At 39.3% G+C, this 22,258-nt stretch overlaps 2 protein-coding genes across 2 annotated transcripts; one reads left to right on the forward strand and one right to left on the reverse strand.

The window, feature by feature from the left end:
• LOC146516321 (ADP-ribosylation factor-binding protein GGA1-like) lies at positions 1-10,802 on the forward strand. Its single transcript, XM_085161454.1, has 17 exons — positions 1-106; positions 779-863; positions 2,325-2,400; positions 2,507-2,605; positions 2,902-3,025; positions 4,121-4,221; positions 4,557-4,637; positions 5,127-5,264; positions 5,375-5,456; positions 5,542-5,652; positions 5,774-5,917; positions 6,906-6,949; positions 7,166-7,356; positions 7,448-7,719; positions 7,831-8,000; positions 8,184-8,294; positions 9,050-10,802. Exons 1-17 carry the CDS (start codon positions 58-60, stop codon positions 9,158-9,160), a joined length of 1,989 nt encoding a protein of 662 aa, XP_085017580.1. The 5' UTR covers positions 1-57; the 3' UTR covers positions 9,161-10,802.
• Positions 10,803-11,829: 1,027 nt separating this feature from the next.
• On the reverse strand, positions 11,830-22,174 carry LOC146516322 (putative ATP-dependent RNA helicase DDX17). Its single transcript, XM_085161456.1, has 13 exons — positions 21,882-22,174; positions 20,767-20,926; positions 20,423-20,519; positions 20,013-20,146; positions 19,750-19,815; positions 19,481-19,622; positions 19,204-19,364; positions 18,935-19,107; positions 18,732-18,842; positions 18,556-18,617; positions 18,352-18,411; positions 15,257-15,490; positions 11,830-13,129 (listed from the first exon to the last, which is right to left on the reverse strand). Exons 1-13 carry the CDS (start codon positions 21,932-21,934, stop codon positions 12,624-12,626), a joined length of 1,959 nt encoding a protein of 652 aa, XP_085017582.1. The 5' UTR covers positions 21,935-22,174; the 3' UTR covers positions 11,830-12,623.
• Between the last annotated feature and the right edge of the window lie 84 nt (positions 22,175-22,258).

A 22,258-nucleotide genomic window follows, 5' to 3' on the forward strand; every position in this document is an offset into this window, starting at 1 on the left:
CGCGATATGTTACAAAAGTCCCGCGATAGCTTGCTTCTTGTTTAGAATTCTCGAAAGATGGCGGCGGCGGCGCCTCCAGATGAGGCCAGCCTGCAGTCTCGCATCAGTAAGTTAGCCATTTATTTACAATACTTGATTCGGTTTTGAACGTGGATAGATAACCGAAATGCCCCTGAGGTACATCGACATATTTAGTCATTGTGAATTTTTCGATGACAGCTTCCTCCCCCGGGAGCAGAGAGGATTTAGCGAAAGCCATTAAATTAAAAAGTGCAGCAGGCGATGAGGAACAAACTCCAACAGTTATATACGGTTTCATAGTTGCTTCATTATGAGTTTAAACGTAGTTTACTGTTGTCCGCTTTAGCTCAGTGATACTACAGAAAGGTGACATTTAAATTTAAAGGTGTCAGGAACGCTCAGCTGAAGGCTAAAAATCAAGCAGCTAGTTAGCTTCTGGTTGTTTCCTTAAGGACCAGGTTTAGCAGGAAACCTGTCACACCTGGGCTATAATCTGACACACGTCTCCAAAAGCGAGCCACCCTCTTCATCTGCTCCAAGCAAGAGAGCTCATTTACATATTGCAGACGCTCACAGGCCACAGCTGCTGCACAGAGTCAGGTGTAAAGCGACAGGTTTGACTGCCTTCACTGATCTACAAATAACAACCCGATTTAAAGTGGTTCTGTCCCAGTTTTCAGGTCTGAAATTCAAAAACATGCCAAGCATTTAAAGCAAGTTGAGTTTTGTTTGTTTGTTTGTTTTCAATTTTACATAGATAAGGCCACCAATCCTCTGAATAAGGAAATTGACTGGGACTCAATAAAGGGATTCTGTGATCAGCTCGAAAATGAACCGGAAGGGTGAGTTGATGATGATTCATGTGTTTCACAATTTCACACTGAAATGGAGACTAACGTGGTGTACCAGCAGTTGACATTATCATCCTGACAACTTGTGTCCCTTTGCCTTCAGTTTTTTAGAGTAGTATTGATTTAAAGGATTTTTGTAATGCATTTTTTTTTTTTAACAGTTTGCTTGCATGTGACATTTTAGGGATGCAGGGATTTATGGTGAAATGTCTATATTGGCTTTAAATAATTTGACTTGGAGCACTTCGGAAGTCTTGAGCCACCCGTAATTTCTTTATATTTGGCAGGAAAATGGGAAGCGGGTGTAGGGAGTTATTAAAATATGCAAAAATAAATGGAAATGCAATATACAAGAGGAAAAAAAACAAAGTTTGTAGAATTCCAACGTGGTTGAAAGTGACCACCTTTATTCTTCTATACAGGCTTGATGACTAAAGAAGAGAGATACTGTTGCTCTTCTTTAGTTATAAGGAACAGCTCTCCATGCTTTTTGAAGAACATTCAATGCCTCTTCTTTGGATGTTCCCTGTAAAGATAATCCCACATTGCATCAATAATGTTGAGGTCTGTCATCTGGGCAGACTATTCCATGATAGTTTTCCATAGTGTGTGTGTTTTTTGGGTTTGTTTTTTCTCTTTTTATCCAGGAAGGCTTTTACTGCATTAGCAGTGTGTTGGGATTATTGGCATACTGTCAATCAGATGCTTTCCAGATTGTACTGTGTGTTAGTTAAAAATCTGACAATAGTTTTCTGTGTTCATAATTACAAGATCTGTAAATGTAGCCCCAAACCATGACAAAGCCTCCACTGTGTATTATAGATCTTATTATTATTATTATTATTATTATTATGTAAACACTCACTGTTGTACTGCTGTCCTGACCTTCTATGTATTGATTTGAACCAAAACTTTTAAATTTGGATTCATTGCTCTATCAGGCCTGTTGTCACAGGCTTTTCAGTCCAGTTCTTGTGTGATTTGGCATACATTAGCCTTTTCTACTTGTTTCCTTTCCTTAAGAATGGCTTATTCCCTGAGTCAGGTGCCTTTTTAATGCATGAATTCATAGTCAGTATAAAGTGACAAAAAAACATCCCTGAAAATGTTCAGGTATGAGGACTGAACTGAAAATGAATGAAAAAGCAGCCGAATGTCCAAAGAAAGACCTTTAGAAAGCCTGAAGAAGAACTGATCAAGATCACTTTTTAAAAAAAAAAAATTACACTGAAATTTTCCTCCTTGGAAGAAAAATGTAAAGACACGAGGTGGCTCAAGAGATTTCCACAGTACTGTAAATTTGCTGATGCCAGTGGCAGATGTTGGTTCAAAAAATTGGTAGTGTTTAAAACCAGAATTTTATAATTAGTATATCACTAAAAATTTAAATTGGATGCTGTACAACCTCCTAGGTCTGTCACTGTACTAAAACCTTTTTGTTTGTTTTCTCAGGCCTCAGCTTGCAACCAGACTTCTGGCACATAAAATTCAGTCTCCTCAGGAGTGGGAGGCGATGCAAGCGCTAACGGTAAGATCGTCCTGCACACAGCATCAACAAGTGCAAAGGTCTGCAGGATGTCATGTTAAACTCTGCATGTCTGTGCAAATGTAAAACCAACAACCTTTGAACACAGGTTCTTGAGACGTGCATGAAGAACTGCGGAAAGCGATTTCATAGTGAAGTGGGGAAGTTTCGCTTTCTCAATGAGCTAATCAAAGTGGTTTCACCAAAGGTAACGACTGTTGTTCTATATTTTGCCTCACCAGTTTGACTGTAACCAAAGATCCATGAGAAGGTTTTTATAGTTTAGTATAACTACTGAAAATGACAGCTATTTGATGAATCTCACAAAAGATGGAGCTGTATTTAGTTTACAGTTTGTTTGAAAACACAGCCTGGATAAGGTTTTAATGTTAAATCTTGTACCAAATAATTACTTCCTTCTGACCCAATTTCATTTTCATTTGTGAAAGAATAAATCTGTTTTTCTTTAGCAGTAGTTAATACCCATTCCCCCTCTCTCTGTAGTATTTAGGAGCCCGAGCTCCAGAGGCAGTGAAGAAGAAGGTCTTAGAGATGATTTACAGCTGGACGGTGAGACTCCCAGATGAGACCAAGATATTGGAAGCATATCAGATGCTGAAAAAACAGGGTGAGCTCTCCTGATGTTTTAGAGTTTTATGTGTAACCATCAAGACAAATGACTTCTACAAAGTTTAAAATAATGAACTTGTATGAAAGCTCAGATTCAGCCGTATTTTTCTTGTCTTGATGCTGTATGATGTTGGTGACACAGATGTCTTTAATAATGGTTGTCACAGCAGACCTTCCTGTCTGCTGTTCAGGCCTTTTGTTTGTGAGAGGCAGCCAGTCAGGAAAAAGGTTCAGTGTTTCTCAAACTGCAGGGCACAGAGCCACTTCAGGCAGATTGCAAAGAGTAGAATTAGGCTGAATTAAAGATCCTTTTCTTGAGAACAAATAAGTGTTTTCTTATGATTCTGACTTTTATTTGACTTTAATTTTAGTTTTAATTATGTTAAAAAAAAATGTGGCTTGTGGGTCGTTGGATTCTTTTGGTTTCTGACGTGTGGAATAGCAGAAAAAGTTTGAAGGGAAGGTGGGCCTAAAGGTAGAGGACATAGGGCTGTATTGAGGTCCAGCATAACATAAAATGTCATTATTTTGAACTGTTAATCATGCAAAGCTGCTCCACCTGTTTCAAGAATGAAAAATAATAGCCCGCTTTAACATTCTATTGTTCTCCGTGGTTGCACATTAGTTCATCGTACATGTTTTACGGATGTTTTTAGTTCCCCCCTTTTTTTTAGTGTTAATGTGTTTTTTTTGGTTCCCCATTCTTTTTGATTAGTAGGGAGAATGTGTCAGTTCTCCTTTCTAGCAAAAGCATGAGACTGATGTCCTTAGTCATGGTCATCTGAACCCAGTCTGATTGCAGAAACAGACTTTCCCCTCCAACAGCTGTCATAAGTTCCTGGATTATATTAGCATCAAACTTGGTTTTTGTATTTTTATATATATATTTGAAGACTCATTTAAAATGATTTAATGGGTGTAGAGTAGAGTATTAAAGCAGTAGTATCACAGGCATCGTAGTTGAAACAGAGGTCAAGGTGACCGCGATTCTTTATCTGTGATTTATAAATGGAACCGATATTTAAAACGCAGGTGGCCCTTTCAATAGATGTTGTATTTTTCAAAGGTTAATAAGTGTCCTTGTTTTTTCCAGGCATTGTCAAGCAGGATCCTGTGCTTCCCGTTGACAAGCCCCTCCCACCCCCTCCACCCAGAGCCAAAAGTGCCATCTTTGAAGATGAGGAGAAATCCAAGGTGTATATATTACACAAGTAATCAGGACGCACCAATCACATTATTATTATATTTCCCCTTGTGGGACTAATAAAGGTATATCATCATCATCATTAGATAGACTTGTGAAATCATGGATGTGTATTCCTGCACCAACGAGTTCAGATTTTAGAAACAAATTCGTCATTCATTTTCTGTCCTAGGATGGGCTTTGTTCCACCACAATCATCACGAGTTTGTTTCCCATCAAATGATGTAAAGTTGAACTCCTGGGAAAAACTGGGGGAGCAGCAGTTTAAAAAATTCTCTTCCTCTTTCCTTTCCTCTCCTGCTTCTGTCTCATCCTGTTTTTATAGACGCTGTCCCGCTTGTTGAATAGCACTCACCCTGAAGATTTAAGAGCAGCAAACAAGCTCATTAAGGAAATGGTCCAAGAGGTGAGTCATCGGCTTTGTTTGCTGCGTGAGGTTTACAACATGTGCTCTCACATACATGTCCCTTTGTTTGACTCGGTCTTCTTCAGCTTTTATGGAGATGGTGTATTCATTTAATATTTATGGCTTTAGTGAAATGATCAAACATCAAGGCTTAAATGTTTTAATAAATTATTGAGAATGACTGTGCAAAGCAATAAAAAACTAATACTTCCCATTGATCAAGATTAATGACAGTCAATCAGATGACACGCATGAATTTTGGTGAAATAAAACTTAAATTCATTATTAAGTGACTTAATTATGGGGTTTTAAAATGTGCACTTGCTTTACTTTCATATTTTGTGGCATTAAATATTAGTCGTGAGCTATAAGATGTTATTTATTATCATTACATCTGTCTTTCATGGCCTGATTGAGTGAAAAAATTAAGGTCTGCAAAAGTTTCTTTTGATCTTGGGCACTGTGCGATCTCACCGAACGTTTCGTTAGGACCAAAAACGAGTGGAGAAAGTGTCGAAGCGAGTGAATGCCATCCAGGAGGTGAAGGAGAGCGTCAGCCTGCTGAGCCAGCTGCTGGAGGGCTACAATAAGGAGAGCTGTTCCCAGAGCAACCAGGAGCTCATTAAGGTTTGTAGGACGCAGCACATTAAAAAGAGCTGCTGCAGGTCTCGTGCTCCCCCTGGTACTGATCAGCAGGTGTGTGATTTTAGGGCTTCATGATGTATTTTTTATTGCAGGATCTCTACAATCGCTGTGAGAAGATGAGGCCTACCCTATTCCGATTAGCGAGTGACACTGAGGATAATGATGAAGCTTTAGGTAAGATTGTTACCTATACAAACAGATAAAAATTAGGCCTCAAAGGGTAAAATTTTTGTCTTACTGATTAGTTTTCTGCTTACAGCGGATATCTTGCAAGCCAATGACAGTTTGACGCAGGTCATTAATCAGTACCGACAGCTCGTAAAGGGAGAGGATGTGACTAAAGATGGCATAAACTCGTCTTTACAACCAGGTGGGTGCCTTCAAAGTCACAGCTGAAGATTGCAATAAAGTCTTATTTACCATCTATTTGAGTTTACCCTAATTCTCCCTCAGTTTCTGAGTCCCAAATGAGTATTTTCTTTCCAAATCAGGCAACAGTAGCTCAGCACTTGTGGATCTGACAGGCCTTAACATATCAGCCAACACCGCACCGTCTAACACAGACTCCTCCAGCCTGCAACTTCTGACTCAGAATATGGGCTTGAGCCTCTTGGATGATGAGCTCATGTCTCTTGGTAAGCAGGAAAAATCATGTGGTTTGTGAACAAAAAGTTAGAAAGCCAGGAAGCACATCCCAGTCTGCTCAGCACAATTCTGCCTTATTTTCCACTGATTCAAGCGCAGCATCCTGCAGAGACGGACCTCCTCTGTGATCCTGACCTCATTTTCCAGAGGCACCTGTGTATAGACATAATTAAGGAAAATATGAAAGAGTGAAACGTAAAGTTTTTAGATTTTTGTTAGTGCTCATTTAGTTTTTAGGCAGCACATTTTGTACTTATTTACATTATTTGAGTCAAGCTTTTCTGCATTTAACGCGAAAAATGGCTACAGCTAATGTTAGAAAGTCACGTCACTTGACATGCCAAGTGCTGCAGAGCAGAGATCATTGGGCTGTTTTCAAGTAGACTTTTTAAATAGGAATCATGCATTTCTGCTCCTTTCTCCTTTATAAGGAGGACAATCCTACAGTTTCATTTAGGATTACAAAAACAGATGAGAAAAGTCACCTGTGATAAAATGCAATGTTCTGTAATAAATGGACAGTGTGGAGGAGGGAATAAGGGATGTAAACAATCACTTTAAACAAAATTATACACTTTAATGTGATCTAATACCTAGCGGAAAAGAAATGTGTTGCTGGCCAGATCACAACAAGTCTAGTCTCTTTCCTTTAGTACAGTATAAGACTGTAGTGTATGTAAAAGATTGATTTCACCATGTTCAACAGGGCGTGATTCTAGTTAGAGCACATTATATGTAATCTGACTTCTTTCTGCACCAAGTCTCTTACTTAGTATATTTTAGTACACGTAACACAAAAAGGATGATAAAGCAGGGTTTGGATTAGTGTGGACATACCTTGTGTGCGTGTCTTCAGTTGCAGTGACTGTGTCTATATACAGTGTGTGCTCTTTGTTTTTTCTTTAAAAAGGCTTCAGTGATTCCAAAAAAATGACCTTAAATTGGATGTAATCTAACTTTTGTTGTCTGTTCTCTCAGGACTGAATGTAACCGAAAACGGTGACTCTCAGAACACTTTTCAGGTGCGAAGTAAGATAATACTTAAAATGCTCACAGTAAAATTATTGTGTGACATGTTTAAAATCTTAAACTTACTTTACTGTTACCCAGCTGTGGTTCTAAGTAAATCATAGCATGTAAAGATCTTACACAGTGGATTCCTGCCACTGGTTTAATTTTCTGTTTTACGCCATCTTCATCTCCTTTTACACTAAAATAACTCAGTTTTTCTCTCTCAGACATCAGATATAACAGAGGTATCTACTCAATCTGCACCAGCTTCAGTGTTGCAACCAGCTGTGGTTCAGAAACCACAGGCTCCACCAGTAGGGGGGGCTACTGCTCCTCCTAAAGCCATGGAAGAGCTGGACCTGTTGGGAAAGGCACTGCTGCAGCAGTCTCTGCCTCCAGAGAGCCAGCAGGTCAAATGGTAAGTGCTTTTGTCGTCACCTTTGTAGCGTAACGTGCTGTTGTTGGAATTTGACATGCACAGAGCTGTGTCCTTGTTCTTTTTCATGTAGGGATAAGCTGCAGCCTCAATCAAGAGTCCCTTTACGAGATCTCCAGGCTAAATCCAGCTCAAAGCCCACACCTGCTGCGACTTCCACCTCCACCTCTAGTTCTGCTACTGCTCCTGGGGCCAGTTCCGTCATCCATTCAGAGCAGTCTGATGCTGTGCTGCTCTCCAATCTTACACTCACAGTTACTGACAAAGCCTCATTACCTACTGCTGACACTTACGACAGCATCTCTCTTGCTGATGTTACTGTGCCTCTGGAAATCATCAAACCTAGTAAGCACTGGAACAGAAAGTTAGCCTTAGTCATGAAAGGTTTTGTGAGCTAATATGGAGGTAACATAAATTGAAATCCTCTTTCTTTTTATTTCTTTCAATCTATTTCAGGCACCTTGTTACCAGTCACTGTATTTGATAAGCACAGTCTCCGGGTTTTGTTCACCTTTGCCCGCGACTGCCCTCCATCACGACCTGACGTGCTGGTGGTGATCATCTCCATGCTGTCTTCAGCCCCTATTCCCGTTACCAACATCCGCTTCCAGGCAGCTGTGCCCAGAGTAGGTTCCTGTTTCCTGAAATTCGTACTGATGGTAGCAATGGCCATGTCTTATGCTTTTGATCCAGAAATTCTTCTTTGTTGAGATTAAGTCAATCTCTGTTATTCATGTGAGAGCTTTTGTTGTTTTAGCCAGCTGGAAAACATGTAGGTTTTAATATGTCAATGGGTGTACATCATCTAGGTGATGAAAGTCAAGCTTCAGCCTCCTTCCAGTACTGAGCTGCCTGCCTTCAATCCCATCTTGCCTCCAGCTGCCATCACACAGATTTTACTGCTAGCGAACCCTCACAAGGTAATCTACGTCTTCAACCGCATTGTTTATACACTGCACTTTGCTTGAGATCACCTCTGGTCAGAATATCCATTTTATTCATTTTATACATTTACCAGTTACTCGTCAGCGTTTTATCTACAGTAGATCAGTCAGCATGCCCCTCCACAGTTCGAGGTAGCAGGCAGGACTACTGTCACAGAAGCAAAGCTTGTGGTGTTTCTTTATGTGTACTGAGAATATTTTTCACTGCTTTAATTTGCTGTAATTTCATTTAATTTGATAGCTTTCATTTGCAACACGACACTAAAGCGGTTATTTGCTCTAAAGACAGGCTCTTTTGGCAAAAAATGTACATTTATCTCAGAGCATAGGTTACTGTTTAACGTTTTAAAACACAAGTCGCAAACAAACCGATGAATGCAGCAATTGCCACGTTCTCTCAGGTAAAATTACTGTTATTAAAGGAGGCTGGTGGCTTTAAAGAGAACTTCCCTGTGTTTAATTGGTGTTTGTCTGAAGCTGTGAAAATACTGTAAATAAAACTGGAACACTTTAATTGACATTGTGTTTAGGTGGCTAAAATATATATATTGCTTCTTACCTTCCTTGCAGCAGTATATTGCTCACCTTCTGTATCTGATCAAAATAAACTATGTCTTTTAAGGAGAAATGTTGATGATTGTATACTAAATGTGCAAATGCAGCAAAGAACAGTGGTAGGAGTGAAACTGTATCACTGATGAGTTAACCTGTTTGCTTTTGTGTCGTCACAGGAGAAAGTCCGTTTGCGGTACAAACTAACTTTCAACCTGGGGGACAAATCTCACGATGAATCTGGTGACGTCGACCAGTTCCCACCTCCAAACACTTGGGGAAACCTTTAGTGTGAAGGACCAGTATCCTGTCATGTGATCTGCTGCTTCCTTTACATTTAGGTTGAAGCTTTCCCTCAATGCTGACTGAGGCCCGGAGACCTTCTTTACGCTTCAGTGGTTTCAAACTCTGGAAGCAGTTGCGGGAACCAGCTTCCACCGCGTGCCTTGGTTCACAGCCTTTTTGTCCTTATTTGATCATATCCGTGTTCCCGAGCGTTGCTGCTGATCGCTTTTCTTTTCCTGTCCAACAATCAGTCCAGCGCAGCGACATAAAGCCGACTGCCCGAAATGATTCAGTGCAGCGGCTTTTGGTAAAACATGTTTTAAAAATTGAATGTGCATTTGTCCAGTATACATACTGCAAAGTGTTAACATGTAATAACAGCTCATATCTGACATTTATGTTAAAGGAGATGCTCGATCGGAGACTGCATTTCAGCAGATGTTTGAGCGTTCATGGCAGATCTGTCACTTCATACTCACTTAGGTCAGCTGAATGTTTCAAGTGAGGTTTTTAAACAATCTTACCAAAAGCCAGAAAACATTTTGTGATTTAGAATATTCTTTGTTTTCTTATTCATTTCTTATCAAATGATGGAATTTAGCACAACTTTGGTGCAACGCGTTAGCAAACCGCCTCCAGTTTAAATGAAAACTTGAAGAGGAAAACAAGGCAAACGTTCATCTCCCACTTATGACACCACCGAAGAAGTTTTCCATTTGAGCCAAGGGGTAGAGCTGTTTAGCGTATAAAGATAATGATCTGTAATGATGCAGTAACTAATTCAATGATGAATTGGAATGTGATTTATTTTTTTCCTTTTAAAGAATAGTCTGAGTTTTAATGTATTTGGAGGCATTACATATGGTTGGTGTGGGTGTCAAAGCTGTGAGAATGCTCCTGTTTTCACAGCAGCCGTGTTAGCGGGTCACAGTAGGAAAAGCACAGGTGTGACTGAAAACTCGAAGGAAAGCTTTGCTTTGTTCAGCTGGACCAATAAATTTGGATTTGTGAGCCAGAGAATACCAGGACCCTGAAACTGAACCAGCTATTGTTTACTTTTTTGTTTTTTAAGATTTATTTACAGCGGTGCTTTTTCTCCTGTTGTGTCAAAAGGCCCACAATTGAAATCGCTGCCTCTAAAAATATCTGCACTTTTGTGTTATTAAAAGATTGGGACACTTTATCACCTTATGTTACACTCAGGATTATGAGTTAATCTTACATGCACTTATTGTGTCTAAATTTGGCAAATGAAATCATTCCCGTGTACACTACATGGTCCTTTTGTTTTTATGCCTTTATATGGTTGATTGACCCAAAGATTGACCCAGTCTTGAGGTGACGTCACTGGCATCTGGTTGGATTCTGCCACGTGCCTGAGATGAAACTTTTTTTTTTTTTTTTTTCCCTTTTGTACATATATGTATACAAATGGCTGATCTGATCTTTGTTTTCATTTGTTCATATACTTACCGGGAAAGACTTTGTGAAACAAATGACACACAAAAATGAATTCACGGGATTATTCTGATAACCACGGCTGTTGAGTTGATTGGAGCACAGTCTGTTAAGAGGCAATTTAAGAAATCACTCACTGTGTAATATTGATTCCGCTGTACATGTATTAAATTTAATTTGATAAATTGACCCATGTTAAACTGTGCAATTTTCCCTTTTTAAGATGGTTCTATGTTATAAATCTGATGTTTTAATTTATCTACAGGCAGTTTTACTGCTAACATCTGGGATTAACAGAGAGAAAGCAATAATAAAGGTAAACTCCACTCCAGGTTTTGATGCTCTAGCAGTTTGTCAATAAGGTAGATTTCATCAATTATGGGTAGTTGGTGTGAAAAACGGATTTGATTCCATTCAGATTTGCATTATAAAAATACAAAGCAGGACTGCCATAACAGTATGAAACATAGTTTTTTTTTTTTAGATAATTTTTTGTCTTTACCAGTGATGGCAGATAGGAAAGTGGGGCCAAAGAGAAGAAGACTTGAACACAGGCCGCTGCACTCTGGTTATGCAGCATATGGCTGGCTGCTGACCCACTGAGCTAAACTGGCACCCTTCTGCTACTACTACTGACATGTAGGTGTGGAGGCTTTCCACTCGAAACAAATTTAATAAATTAAGTCGATATTATACTTTTTGTGGCACACTGTAAAAACTAGAGTTCACAACTGTAAGTCTTATTAGGCTCATCCATGCTCCACATGCTGTGGCTTTGTCCAACTTTTGAGAACTGCTAGGTTTGGGTATTAATAGGCCAGCTAAGATTTGTTATTATTGCCACAGCTAATTGCACGTTTTCAACAAAAAGGAATAAGTAAATGCTAAAACCGAGAGAGCAATTTGTGGTATGGTTATAAGTAGATCGGAGCGGATTCCCCCTTTACCAAACCTGTTTTAGATATAAATACTAGGCTGAAGTTTATAGAAACCATTTTCTACAAAAAAAACTGCATGTAGCACATTCCTTGTAACCCATGTCTATGTTAGTCATAATTTTGTGCACCAACTGTAAACAGAAGTCAACTTCCATCCCCACCAATATGCATTTACTGATAAAAAAAAAAAAAAGAAAACGTGTATAATCCTGAGAATGTACTACAATAATGTAGTGAAGGTCATCTTATCAGGGAAGTAACCAGGTGTACATGCTCGATTAATCATTTGAAAAGTAGGAAACACTTTATTGGTTTGATTTATTTAGGAAAACGCAATAAAAAGAACACGTTGAGGGGGAAAGGGAAACGAGCAACAATCTGCAGTTAAGTCAACAATGTGCTTAGTAATGCTACGGGACAGCAGAAAGGAAAAGCATGCGTGACAAAATCTGACTCTAGTACAACGATCACACTACAAACTCAATGATTGACTGGTATGACATCTATTGGAGAGAAGAGACACAAACTTCAATGTTGCTTCAGAGAATAAAGCTATAATGTAAAGAATAAATAAAATGTAATGCTAGCCAGAATTTCTCAAACTGAACAAGTGTAGACTAATATAGCGCTCAAGAATGATATGAGCCTGGAATGTGACTATTAATGAATTTATAGCAGACCGGCCCTCTGATCCACATAATACTGAGGCCTCAGTCTAAAGTCGCTTTCACTTTAATCAAATCCTTTAAGTAGATCACATCCTCTGAGGCATTTGTTTGGAATCGAAACACAATACTTGTTTCCCTTATGGTTCATGGTGCAGGTACAGTGGCAGTCTACTTTAGAAAACCCTTGGTAAATTTTGAAGATTTCCTTTTCTATCAGACAATTTAAATTCCACATTTTGGGTGTATTAAAAAGTACAAAACAAATAGAAAATATAAGCCCTTACCTCCTTACACATATGCCTTTGAAACCCCTGCCTCTACATGATTTCAAGAGTTTTTGAAAAGCCCACAAAGGTAACCTGTGGACGCACAAGTAGCACAAATGAACTCGGTGCTTGTTCAGTTTACTTCCTGGGAGGTGGCAGGCCTGGGGGAGGAACGGGAGGCGAAGGAAACGGGTACGGCGGTTGCCCCATGAAGCCCATGAGTGGGGGCTGTGGTGGAGCAAACTGCTGAGCCATTAGGGGCTGCAGGCCCCCTGATGGTGGAGGAGGAGCCTGGCCAAACTGACCCTGCGGTTGGCTCGTCTGATCCTGACCTCCGACACTCCCAGCCTGGCTTCCACTGCGAGAGTTGTAGCTGCCGCCACTTCCGCCGCCACCGCCCCCACTGTTGTAGCTCTGGTACTGATCCGAGCCTGAGTTGTAGTTGTTTCGGTGATCCCGGCTTCGGTCCCTGTAGGAGGAAGAAGAGGAGCGGTCTCCGTCACGGTTGTTGCGGTTGTCACGGTTGAAGCCGCTGCGGTTGTCTTTGCCCCCGCCGCCGCTGGAGCGCATACGACGATCACACTCTTCCTGGTACATGAGGTTCGGGTTGTTGGAGTTGCTGCCACGGTAACGCATTCTTCCACCTGAAAAACAGCAATTCAACAATTATTCATCATATCTTTTCAGGTAAGAACATACTTAGATACATTCACACACAATATACTGGAAAATTCTTGTTTTTTATCCACCAAATCAAAAAAAAAAGGTGAAATAAAGTAAAGTAACTCAATAAAATAGAAAATGATAAAGTAAAAAAAATACAGAGTAATAACTTTGCAAATATAATTAAGCGAAAGAATAGAAGGCCAACCTGTGGTGGCCAATCCATGTGTGAGAATAATGTCGCATGATCACTGAAGCACACTTTCAGCCTGATAAATCCAGTCCAATCCAATTAAGAGTACACAAATAGAAAAATATCCATTGTTAGGAAAAACAGGTAATCTGAAATATTTAGGTAGTCAACTGACCTCATTTTTAGGAACTTAATATTGTTGAACCTAAATTTGACCACCACAGGAACCCCAGATCGAAACACTAACCCTACAAGCTCATATGAAGACACTAAGCATTATGGGGGCATCGTTTCATGAGGAATGCCTTCTTTCCAGTTAGCATCACTGACGAGTGGTTTTCTTAAGGCCACACAGGTGTTTCACCCCAATCTTATGAGTTTACTGTGAGTTCTACTCATAATATTTAACAATCTGAAACGTTTAAGTTAGGGATGCAACGATACCAATTTTTTCAAACCGATACGATACCGATACTTGGATCTGAGTACTTGCCGATACCGAGTACAAAAACCGATACTTCTACCACACACACAAATACAATGAATTGGAAGACAGGTTTTATTTTATTCTCTGCCGATAAAAAATAAAATCTTAATAAAAATGACCACAAAAAAATTTCAAGTGAAAAATAAGCACTTCTGTTAAATTATTGCAGTCTCCACATTGTAATTTAACAAAATATCACTGAACTATTGGCACTGTCCCGAGCTTTCAGAATAATAAATAAACACTTCTGTTTGGAATAAAATAAATACAAATTATGTTTGAGAATAAAATAAACTTTTAAATTATTGCAGAGTGTCCATACTGTAAACAAACAAACAAAATAACTTAAGTATTTGGCATTGACGAACAAACTCCTCATCTGCCCGTGGATCATCAGTCCACTGTGCCGTTAAACCAAGAACTGACATCGCACACACACTGCTTGTCTTTACCTCTTCAGAAAGTTTTGGCACCATTATCTCCCTGATTTTCCACGGCCGGCATTGGCTGGTCATCCAGAGTGATAAAATGAGTCAGAGCCTCTGTTATTTTAACTGCCAGTGGATTTTCTCTTAACATTTTTCTTCGCTTTTCCAAAACCAAATTGGGCTGTTCCGGTCCACACTGCTGACATTTTGTTTAGCCTAGCTACAGCAGCCTCCAGTTTCTCTTTTTTATCTGGAGCTGCCAGTCTGACAGCGCGGGATGTCCCCCTAGTGGCCAATCTAAAAAACTACAACAGAAATGACAAGCCACCCTCTGATTAATGAAATAAGTTAGTATTGGTTCATGGTATCGGTTAACTTTTACGAGTATGAGTACACACACATTTTACAGTATCGGCTCCGATACCCGATACCAGTATCGGTATCGGTGCATCCCTAGTTTAAGTTATCACTGATGGTCATCATTCAAGATTGTTTTCTTATTTCTTCCTCAAACACCGTGGTTCACCATTGCTTCCATGTGAAACATATTAATCACTGCAGTAGTTATTCAATAGAACATTCTTAACTGTTTGCTTATTTAAATCTAGGCAGTGACTTTCCTTGACCAATCTGTGTGTGACGTTTTTCAGTAGTGTTTCCTGCACTACAATCAGGCTAGTCAATTGTCACTGACCATACTGAACAGGTACCTGTGTTGCTCTATTGCCTTACATATTAAAACTTAAACAGCAGCCTAGAACCAAAGGTGTAAAAATATGTAAAGCACAATCAGGACAAACAGATTCACAGGTAAGAAACACGTTTTAAGACTGATTTCAGTACTAGGAGTCTAAAACAGAGTACCAAAACTCATTAATCATCATTAAATGATAAAAAATATCACCTTCTGTTGTATGATAAATATTTATGGATAGCCTTTTTACACACAAAATTTGTGTGATTTGACTGAGGTTTAAGAGTGTGACAGAGTCCTTCTTACCGCCTCCTCCTCCACGGCCCGAGTCCACAAGCTGAAGTAATTTAGGATTGATGGCTTGGTGTGCCTCCTCCAGCACCCGGACAAGGTCTCGTGCCTGTCGCAGGTTTCCTGGGGTGAAGAAGGTGTAAGCAGTGCCCTTGTTGGTACTGCGAGCTGTACGTCCAATACGATGGACATAATCCTCAGAGGAGCTTGGATAGTCATAGTTGATGACGAACTTGACATCCTCCACATCTTTTGAATTAAAACCAATATTAGAGGAAGGGAGAAAGTAAATACATGAGAATCTCAAGATCAGGACTTCTGGAGAAAAAAGGTAATTTTATTTTAGCCCAAATATATGATTACAACTAAATATTTTCCAAATGCATTATTAGGAGAATTTCTAAACGAATAACTTACCTGCTTATTTAGACATCATGCAAAAATCCAAACGACATTCAAAAATAACTGAAAAGTAGCTTTTTGTGCTCAGCAGATATAAAGTGAGCATGGCATTCAGCTGAAATCATGATTTGGATTTGTAATCTTCACATTAATGTGACTGCTGCTCAGAATGTGCGAGGACAACGAGTCTGTTTCTCATTACAGAAGATGTGGGGCTCTGACAGCACTGCTGATCAATAAGTCTCCCTTCTCCCCTCGATCGTGACAGAGGGAAGCCACTTAATCAACCATTACCTACTACATAGGAATAATAATGTACCGTGATTGAATACTACTGATTTTAATGAGCACTAAGGCAGTACCTGAATGTATGGTGAGCTCGTGGAGGAGTTAGGACAAAGGGGTGGTGAGGTACTTACCCCCTTCATGTTGTGTTTACAAAGGTAGTCAGTCCCCCCTGATCAGTCCTGGTTCACGAGGAGGGGCTGAGGGAGAGGGAGACGGGATTCCTCCCTCACCTTCTGCTCACACCAGCAACGTCAGACGGGAGCAGAACCGTTAAATCTCCAGAGACACACCCAGCCACGCAAACACACACACGTATACACAAACACACACGCACAACGGGTGGTTCTGTTGCTCTCTCGCCGCATTGCAGGGCCCTCCTCAGACCCTGGCCAGGACTGGATCCAGACGAGCCCGTCTAACTCTCTCTCTCCTGTCTGTCTGCTTTTTGGGACGGACCGATGGGCAGACATACAGGAACCTCAGGCTGCTCCCAAGGAAGGCTCGTTGGATTTACAAACTCTGACAATACTGGGCAGGGGGGATCTTTTTTTAGTCGAATAAGAGGGGCTGTAATCCCTCTAAAACTAGCGAAGCTTCTATTTTAACGTGAATGAGGGGGCAGTGACAGCAGCGCAGATTGTTACAGCTGCCATGTGCTGCCAAACCCTGAGAGGAGAAGAGGGGAAAAGAGAACAAGGATTCGGTCATGGGGATTTTGGAAAAATTAAGACACTTTCACTTATCCCCCCTTCTCAAGATTATCCTGTCAACAAGTGGATCTGAGAAAATTCATCTGTCTTTATTCTACACATATGCATCTGCAAAACATAGCAAACTTTAACATTTTTGCAGAATAAAGGGACAACTACACAATTTATCTTTTAACGCTTAGATTTAAAAAAAAGTGCAATATGTGCGACATCCTTAGTAAATTTGTACTGACACCACAAAGGAGACATAAGAAAAGGTGCACAGGAGCATCTGTCCCACACACCCCTCCTTTCAGGCAGCGTGCCAAAGAGCCCCGTTTGAAGGAAGCCTTTAAACTGCAGTAACAAGAAACAGACTATAAACCCAGTGGACCAGAGGGCCTGCAGCCTCCATACTGGACAAAATGGTCCGTTAGACTGTCACATTATTACAGTAAGGGCGGGCGCTTTAATATAAAGCACTGATTTGTTTCATTGCTTATCACTAAATTAATTCCTGTTATTCCTTTCAGTTTATCTTCACACTTATGGTTAATTGCGATAGTACATGTACACTGTATAATATGAAATTACTGGTGTATTAATCTATGTAAAAGCTCCTGTAACTAATGTGCTAATGTCCTGTTTAACCGAGAGACCACATTAATAGGTTAAAACCAGAACCAGAAGTGTTATTAGTTTTGTATTTAACTTTTTTTTAGATTTTAGTATGGACTTACTCATTGTAGGTTTTTGTTGATAACTTTTAGTTGTAGTTAATTTTTATTATTTTAAGCCTTAGCTTTACAAGTTTTTTTTTAAGTATTATAATATGGAGTGTAATTTTCAAAAAGAAGAAGAAGCTTCTTCCTGGTACACAGTGACATAAGTATGACATAAATACCCCATATCTCAATAAAAATCTGTACCAACACCGGCTGTATTGGTAAATTTCGGCCAACCTGAGAAATACTAAAACTAGGGACATTTCTTGGATATTTTTATTTTGTTTTGTTTATGTGCAAAATATAGTTTCAGTTAACCTTTTTCAAGAGTTTTATTTCAGTTAACTACACTTTAGCTTTTATTTTATTCATTTACTATGACACTGACTCATAATAGAAACATAATTAAAATGAATTTTTTTTAAATCTATTAACCTTAATTTTTTAAATGCAAAAATGTTAACAGATCAAATGACATACTTGTGATCTTCCACTAGAATTAAGTACATGTACTGAAAGGCAAACAATGAGTTTTTGCAAAATAGTGTAGCCTTTTTTTTATTTTTATAGCAGATGTGTACTTAGTGCATTTAAGTGTTATTTTGTAATTATTGTTGACCCAAATTAATACATTCCTAATAACAAAAAACTGACATAAAACCACCTGAGTGTAATTGTTGGAGGACAATTCTGCAAGAAAATGTATATTTTGTGTTTTGATTTATATCTGCCAATTGCAAGAAAGGTTGATCTCCAGCTGTCCGTTTACAGACAATCTACTGGCCTACTTGTAAAGATATTTAGCAGAACAGAGGTCACTTTAATAGGAACCCACCAACTATAACTGTGTTATTCTTTTATGTATATATTATTTAAAAGTTATTTCTGAAAAAAAATATATATTTAAAAAAACAAATCACAATGACACAGTGATACAGAATTACATGAGATATTATGAATTATTAAGATAGTGAGATATTATGAACTATTGTGTGGTGAGACATACCCAGACCACGAGAGGCAACATCAGTGGCAATCAGAATGGGGGCTTTGCCACTCCGAAATTCTGTGGAATAAAATCAAACAACAACAGAAGAACAAAATGAAACTGAAGAAGAGGATCATTTTGTAAAATACTGGTAACAGATGAACGGGAAGAAAATAACCCACAACAAAGACAAGACAGAAGGTGGCACCACTTTATCCTCACCTGTAAGTACCCAGTCTCTTTCAGGCTGGCTCTTGTCTCCGTGAATGCACATGGCCGGCCACCTAGAAAACGAAACCACATTAAAGTAGCGAGATTACTCCACCTTCAGTATTTTAATGTTCAATATTTCTCCTAGAAATACTTTGTAATTATCACAAGAGAGAGTAACTCCTCACCCATCACGCCTCATCCTCCGTGTAAGGTCATCACAGCGTTTCTTAGTCTCCACAAAGATGATGGTTTTGTTCTCTTTTTCAGCCATTATCTCCTCCATCAGCTGAATGAGTCTGCCAACAAAGAAAGAGCTCAAATTAGACCTATAATGAAAGATTACAACATGCTATTTTACTCTAGTCATATTTTTGTTGGCTTTTCTTACTTGTCGTCCTTTTCAGTCTCCATGCAGACATCGACTATTTGCAGGATGTTGTGGTTGGCGCTGAGCTCCAGAGCTCCGATATTGATCTGGATGTAGTCCCTCAGGAAGTCCTCAGCCAGCTGCCGAACCTCTTTTGGCCACGTTGCACTCCACATCAGAGTCTGTCTGTCAGGCTAAGAGACAGAGAAGTAAATAGATTTTAACTGAAAAACACTTCTACGATAGGGTTTTATCCACAATCTTAATAGTAAACCAGCCCTCAGCCTTACCCGAATTTGTTCTACTATCTTGCGAATTTGCGGTTCAAAGCCCATGTCCAACATGCGGTCAGCCTCATCCAGCACTAAGTAGGTGCAGCGGCGCAGGTTGGTCTTGCCTGCCTCCAAGAAATCAATGAGCCGACCAGGTGTGGCAATGCAAATCTCAACCCCTAGAGTCAAGAAGACCAGAAAAAACAATACACATCTTGAAAGGTGCTCAGGCAAAGTGCGCCTTATAACAGTTTTCAATAATCCACTGCATGTCCTTATCTACACCCAACCATACCTCGTTCAAGGTCTCGAATCTGTGGTCCTTTTGGAGCTCCACCGTAGACACAGGTGCTTTTGATACGGGAAGACTTCCCATAGTCATAAGCGACCTGTTGTACCTGCTGAGCCAACTCTCTGGTTGGGGCAAGTACCAAACACTACGAAGAGATGAGGATAATAAATAAGGAAGGTTACAGAATGACAGGAGACCTGCACTAAGATCATGATTTAAATAAAATCTGTATTATATTATGGTATCATATTACACATTAAGTTTAAACTTACAATTGGACCATCTCCCCTCTCCAGATAGGGTTGGTGGTTGATGTGTACAATAGCTGGAAGAAGGTACTGCAGGAAAAAATGCAAAAAAAATTGTAAAACCAACTAATTCCCATTTGAAAGTCTTTTGGTATAAGTATAACAATGATTTTCTTCCTACTTCTGCAGTTAACCTAGCAACATGTGCTACATACAGAAATTATTATTGACTTTTAAATAAAGCATTAAAAATTCTGTCATGGTCCCAAATGATGAAGGATTCTCACAGCCAGTGTCTTTCCCGATCCAGTCTGTGCAATCCCCACCATGTCCCTGCCACTCAGGGCCGCAGGAAAACCCTGGGACTGGATTGCTGTGGGCTCTTTGAAGTTTTGCTGCATCAGCACATCCATCACGTACTCTGTCAGGAAAATGAGGGAGACAATCAACAAAAAACTGTGCAGATGTTTTGATCTTCTTTGTTTCCTTTCATCAGAAGAATTGTTTGTTTAAATATACCTGCAGTATGTGTAAGAAACATTTTGATAATGGCTTTAAAACAAATTTATGAGATTTTATAGTCACTGGATGTTTGAGTTTGTGAAAGAAAAAATTACTAAAACTAATGTTTTGCGAATTTTTTATAGAAGTGATCTGTGCCAGCATCATAGTTTATGCAATGTATTTTTTTACTGACGAGGAAACTGCGCGTGGTGAAAAGCGGTGACAGGCTTTGGACAGCCGGACCCTCTGATTGTGATCTCCTTTCTTTTGCGGAAGTCTTCCACTTCATACTGTACATAACAAGAAAAGAAGGGGAAAAACATACATGAGGGGATGGTGTGTAAATTTTATTAATTTATGTTCTAAAGTTTTACCAAAGAATTACAATTTTTGCTGCTTTTATTGTATGTTTTCACTTTTTCTCACACAAGCAAAAGCACTATTTGAAACAGAACTTATTACCAAAAATACCCTCCAAAAATTAGGTCAATCACATTTTCATATTACTGGTGTAGAAGAAAAACAGTAAACATTTACCTGATTCACGCGTTGCACCTCAAGATGTTCAGTGTAAAAGTTCTTCTCAAATTTTGGCAGCTCATCCAGATTCCACCTCTTCTTTCGAAGACGCTCCCCTGGATTCCCAAACTTCATTGGTGGAGGTCCACCGCGACCGCTCATGGGCCCAAACCGTGGCCTGAGAAATAAGAGCAATGAGATAAAGAGCACTGAAGACTCAGAACTGCAAGCTGCAGCAAAGGATTGACTGTTGAGCTAATGCTGCAATTATGATCCTGACCAAAATATGTATGGCTTACATAAAATGCATGTAACAACACTGTAATTTTATTATAATCATCAAGTCTACAGTGCCAATCCTATATTAGTCCACAAAAACTGTACTACTTTAGCTCCTCTACACCAGTCAATAAATGCTCTGTTGTGCTTTGTTTACATAACCTAAAGCTTTAGGATTATTTTAAGATAGTTATAATACCTTTAATCCTTTACAGAAATTATGTAATGACTGCAGCAGATATAAACCTAGGGTTATAATGTTCAGTTAAGTTCAGATGTGCAAACACCACCAAAGATGTGCTAATAAGTGTAGTGTGATGACACAACAATTACTTATGTACACCCCAACACTTTATCTTTACAATTTCCTAAGTAATAAAATTTAATGTTAAAAATACCAGGTAGCCCTAAGTTGTAGCTCCTACTGATATTTAAACAGCGGATACTGGCGACCTGAACTTTATCATAATTTATCATGAAATTATCATAATTTCCCTCGGGATTAATAAAGTATTCTGATTCTGATCCTGGCATCAATTCAACACCATTTTTAAGCAATTGTTGCATTTGTACTGCTGCAAATGTACTATAACCCTCGACTCTGTGCAATCATTAATAATGAAGTAAATAATAATAATAATAATAATAATAATAATAACAATAACAATAATAATAACAATAATAATAATGGAGTAACAATAAAACTAAGAAAATATTGAGGAAGTCTAGGCTTTATCGGTTGTGGGTTTAATAAAAAAAAACAGGGCCTCAGGTCGAACTTCCTCCCAAGTCCAGGTCTGTAAAGCTAATTGTGTGTAAAATATGTTGCTTTCACATATAAACTAAAAACTCACCTGTCTCGTCCACGGTCCCTGTCTCTGTCTCCATAAGATGAACCCCCTCTCATTTTTTCCCGTTCTGTTGTGTTTGTTATGCTAGCTTTGACGTCGAAGAGCGGTTTGTTTTCGTTTCGCTCGGCGATTGGCGGCAAAATAAGCGCAATTTACGAGAACAACGACACGAACGTCGCAACCTTCCGTTATTTTTCTATTAGACGATAATTACGCGTAATTATCGGGATTATTACACAATTATTGTGTACGTCACGTAGCTAAACGGCTAGCTCGCTCCTTTCCTCCCTGCCCTCTTTCCCGACGTGACTTCAGCTAGTAAGTTTACGTAGCCTCGTCTAAAACGAACCTTTACTACGTACGCATATTCACTAGCCGCA

This window comes from Neolamprologus multifasciatus, chromosome 6 (genome assembly GCF_963576455.1).
Source record: "Neolamprologus multifasciatus chromosome 6, fNeoMul1.2, whole genome shotgun sequence".
Taxonomy (NCBI): Eukaryota; Metazoa; Chordata; class Actinopteri; order Cichliformes; family Cichlidae; genus Neolamprologus; species Neolamprologus multifasciatus.

Coding starts and splice junctions, on each gene's coding strand:
- LOC146516322 (XM_085161456.1), bottom strand. CDS start 21,934: ATGAGAGGGGGTTCATCTTATGGAGACAGAGACAGGGACCGTGGACGA. Junction 20,147..20,422: donor TCACCACGCGCAGTTTCCTC/GTCAGTAAAAAA, acceptor TTTTCCTGACAG/AGTACGTGATGGATGTGCTG. Junction 19,365..19,480: donor GATTCGAGACCTTGAACGAG/GTATGGTTGGGT, acceptor TCTTGACTCTAG/GGGTTGAGATTTGCATTGCC.
- LOC146516321 (XM_085161454.1), top strand. CDS start 58: ATGGCGGCGGCGGCGCCTCCAGATGAGGCCAGCCTGCAGTCTCGCATC. Junction 4,222..4,556: donor AAGATGAGGAGAAATCCAAG/GTGTATATATTA, acceptor CTGTTTTTATAG/ACGCTGTCCCGCTTGTTGAA. Junction 8,295..9,049: donor TGCTAGCGAACCCTCACAAG/GTAATCTACGTC, acceptor GTGTCGTCACAG/GAGAAAGTCCGTTTGCGGTA.